We start from the raw sequence: 4,007 nt of genomic DNA, 5'->3' as shown, positions 1-4,007 counted from the left end.
GGCCTTATCATACCTCGGGCCTACGGCCCTCAGTATGATAAATGCCATAGATACCTCCACCTCGTTGTATAACCTTTACATATTAGCAGGTGATATTCTGACATAATATGTATTGTTAGTGATGTTTATATCAGTTGCTGTCAGTGAATTATTTGTTGACTCCATTATTATTATAATATGTGAATAATAATGATACAGCTCCTACTAGAGGAGGTATAACCATAAGGTGACAGTATTATTGTCTCTTAACTCGTGGGATAATGAAGGAGGACCAGAAAGAGAAAAAAGCTATTAAATCATAATGTACCAATGACAAACAGCAATATATATACAATATATGGGCAAAAAATATTTGGAATGATTGGTGCAAGTCTCATTACAATGACAAGAAGTTGCTACTTTACATAACTAAAGTATTGTGAATTTAATACCATTAGTATAATAATGCTAATTATAAATCTATAAATTAGCTTCAAAAGGCTGAAAACCATGGATTATAAGGATTATAATGCTCCAAAACAATGAGTTAAAAACAAATTATTACAAAATAGAATTACAAAACAAATCAGCACAGTTTAAAAAAATAAAACAGGTCACATATTTTTTAATTTTTTGTTCACATTTTAAAGAAATAGTTTAAATAATTTATAAATTATTTGATATATTTCATTTTTTACTTCTCCAGCTATACACAAACTTAAAAGGCCCACCACCAGCTTTAACTTCTTCAGGTTTCTTAAACTATTTGTATGTAAAAAAAACTATTTGTTATTAGCGACTAAAATAATATAAAACCTTTTCCTCTTCTGTGCTCTGTGAAGGTGTGAATCGGTATGAGGATGCCACAGGAGCATGATCATGTTTTATAAGAGGGCAGTCAGATCCATCACCAGTAGTGGAATAAGTAACAGAGTTATTTTGTATTGAAATGCTGGGATCATTGGTTCGTGAATTAATATTGAAATCAAAGCTCTCAAAAGTATTACTCAGTGTTGGAGGATTGGCACTAACTGGTGAAGGTAAAGGAGGACCTGGCTCAGTCAAGACAAGATGCAAATTTGTAGAAATACTAGAATGAAAATACAATACTAACATCATTTGTAATAATATCAGTAATCTACCTTGGTATACTTAGCTCTTGTCTGTTCAATGGGTCTTCTTGGACTTGTTGTGGGACTTGAACTGGTGGATCTTCTGGGACTGGTAGATCTCCTTCTCCTTGATGTACTGGTGGATCTCCTTGATGTGGTGGGACTGGTGGGTCTCCTTGAATTGGTGGATCTCCTTGAAGTACTGGTGGATCTTCTTGATGTACTGGTGGGTCTTCTTGATGTACTGGTGGATCTTCTTGATGTACTGGTGGCTCTTCTTGACGTACTAGTGGATCTCTTTGATGTACTGGTGCATCTCCTTGATGTACTAGTGGATCTCCTTGATGTACTGGTGGATCTCCTTGACGTACTAGTGGATCTCCTTGATGTACTGGTACATCTCCTTGATGTACTAGTGGATCTCCTTGACGTACTGGTGGATCTCCTTGATGTACTGGTACATCTCCTTGATGTACTAGTGGATCTCCTTGACGTACTGGTGGATCTCCTTGATGTAATGGTGGATCTCCTTGATGTACTGGGGCTGGTGGTCCTACCAAGACTACTGGGTGTGCTGGGCCTTGTTCCTGTTCTTGAATTCTTCGCATTTCTCCTCTTTGAGAAAAGTAACACCCTGAAACAGTACCACAAAGTATACAATTTTCATCAAAAACATATCATTATTACTAACCTAGCAAAGCAGCTACCAGTATTGTAAGTATTAATGTGATCACCACTACGATAAAGATAATGGCCCAGGCTATTAAGGAAGAAACATTATTAGTGTAAGAATATTCCTATGATTGCTTTTACTACCTTACATGCATAGCTGGGCCCTATTAAGGCTTATAGATCCCCTAGGTGCTAAAACTATTTTCAATGCAATGAGTAATGATTATAATAATGATATTTATTCATAACTAGAAAGAATGTAAAACATTGAGGGGCTCTGCCTTTTGGCCACACCTCCTAGTCATGCCCCCAAACGTACGCATACATACATACAGAAATTCTCATAACTAAGGGCTTCGCTCAATAAATAATTTTTTCATATACAATATCCACCATTACTGACAGCAAGAAGGCTTCAAGATCAGAAAAGGTGACATTGCCTTGCCATTTTTTTGAGTGTTACAAGGTACTACAGGCTCACAAGCAGAAGTAATGGAAAGTATGGAGGCCAGACTACATCATAAAGACCAGGTAACTCTTGCTGCAGCATAGTTTTCTTGCTATGCTTCATTTCAGCACCTTGGGCTTTGATCTGCCTTTGATGTGGAGAACTTCTTGCCGTCAGTAATTGATATTGTGGTTGGCTATCGTAAATGATTAATCAAAAATAGTCTTAGCACCTAGTTTATCTTCTAATGTCCTAGAGTATGTAGTCCTTCAGGGATGTTTAGTTTAAACTGATTCCAATTAAAATTTTTTAAGTTATGGCCATAATTCTATTTTAAAAACTTTATCCTCTTGATCTTATAATAATAAGTCTTAGGTGGTGAAAACAATTATAAGAATATTTTTATACTGATATGCTTGTTTCTAAAAAATGGCTCCAAAATCACCCCAATTTTTATTACATTTTCTGATACATAATAATTGACATATCCTTATGCTATGGAAAAAGTTTGATTAAGCCTGTTTACACCACCCTGCATGCATAGCTGGGTTTCTAGAAAGAGCTCAAAATTTTATCCCATGTGTATAAACTATAATGAAATAACTAAATCATTTTGTGTGCTGTAGCCACACTTAATTACTTTACGTAAGGAGCATGAGTGGGTTGGTTGCTAAGGCGTCTTAATTTTTCTATTTCTCCAAGTTAATGTGTAAGCTTTGACATATAACTACACATCATAATGGTAAAAACAATCTTTAGTAACACCTGAGAGCTTTGTCCCCAGGCCTTAAGAAATGTATGTAAGCAATTATACATCACACTTACTTGGGAAACCATGTTGTTCATTAGGACTCTTAATTAGTGATGTAATCACTATATTTTTCTTAATAGGTCGCGACAAATCAAACGATACTCCATCACTTTTTAACATGTATATAGATAGATAAAAGGTTCCATTAGGCAGTGGTCTCGTATTGTTAGCTCCAGCATAGTCACTAGAGGGCTTCCTCAAAATAGGCTGATTGAAAAAGAGTGTTCCATTGATGTATTGTACTTGCATCACAATCCCAGTCACCCCTTTCTGAAGTGTAGCATTAACATGAAAGTATCCATCGAGTGTGACATGTGAAGTCACTGTGAAGCTTGTAACAGCTGTAGTGTCTGAGAGAAAGGGAGGGTGAGAGAGAGAGAGAGAGAGAGAGAGAGAGAGAGAGAGAGAGAGAGAGAGGGAGGGAGGGAGGGAGAAAGGATTAATGGAATATAGTATTAAATTATAATAATATATACATATAATCATTGATTACATCATGTGACATTCCATTGGGTATGAGTAATGCTGATACAGGTACTACACAGAACTGGTTGTTAAAACTGGTTTTACTACACAGACTGCCAATATGATCAAAGGCAGAGCTGCTTTTCAAAACTAGTTTTACTGGTTTTTTGTTAATAGCAGTACTGACTACATGGTAACTAAAATACTTACTTATTGACTTATGGACCTGCAATGTTCCAGCCTCTACAGTCAAGCCACACATTTCTTTATAATTTACTAGGTTTAACACAAACTGGTATATCCCATTTAAAAAGATACTTTGACTTGTGTTGCTTAAACAAGCACATTTAACATCTACAGTACACGGAACTGACAAAATGCAATCATTGTCAACCTGTTTCAACAACAAAATAATAATTATAATAGCAATAAAATAATTATCATTATCTTACATTTAATGTGACATTCGCCTGTGGCACATCATTAACATACTTGATTGAAACGTCAGATATTTCAAAAC

The 4,007-nt window shown here is 35.6% G+C and overlaps 1 protein-coding gene across 1 annotated transcript; it reads right to left on the bottom strand.

Annotated features, from left to right (window-relative positions):
- Nucleotides 1-599: 599 nt before the first annotated feature.
- LOC109589731 (pollen-specific leucine-rich repeat extensin-like protein 1) lies at nt 600-4,001 on the bottom strand. Its single transcript, XM_020005762.1, has 7 exons — nt 3,940-4,001; nt 3,698-3,881; nt 3,037-3,372; nt 1,783-1,851; nt 1,122-1,725; nt 796-1,069; nt 600-741 (listed from the first exon to the last, which is right to left on the bottom strand). The coding sequence occupies exons 2-7, from the start codon at nt 3,747-3,749 to the stop codon at nt 667-669; spliced, it is 1,410 nt and encodes a 469-aa protein (XP_019861321.1). The 5' UTR covers nt 3,750-3,881; nt 3,940-4,001; the 3' UTR covers nt 600-666.
- Between the last annotated feature and the right edge of the window lie 6 nt (nt 4,002-4,007).

This window comes from Amphimedon queenslandica, unplaced genomic scaffold, assembly GCF_000090795.2.
Source record: "Amphimedon queenslandica unplaced genomic scaffold, v1.1 AMPQUscaffold_10955, whole genome shotgun sequence".
In the NCBI taxonomy this organism is placed as follows: Eukaryota; Metazoa; Porifera; class Demospongiae; order Haplosclerida; family Niphatidae; genus Amphimedon; species Amphimedon queenslandica.
Note: the sequence above shows the minus strand (reverse complement) of the source record. Positions and strands in the feature narration are given on the sequence as shown.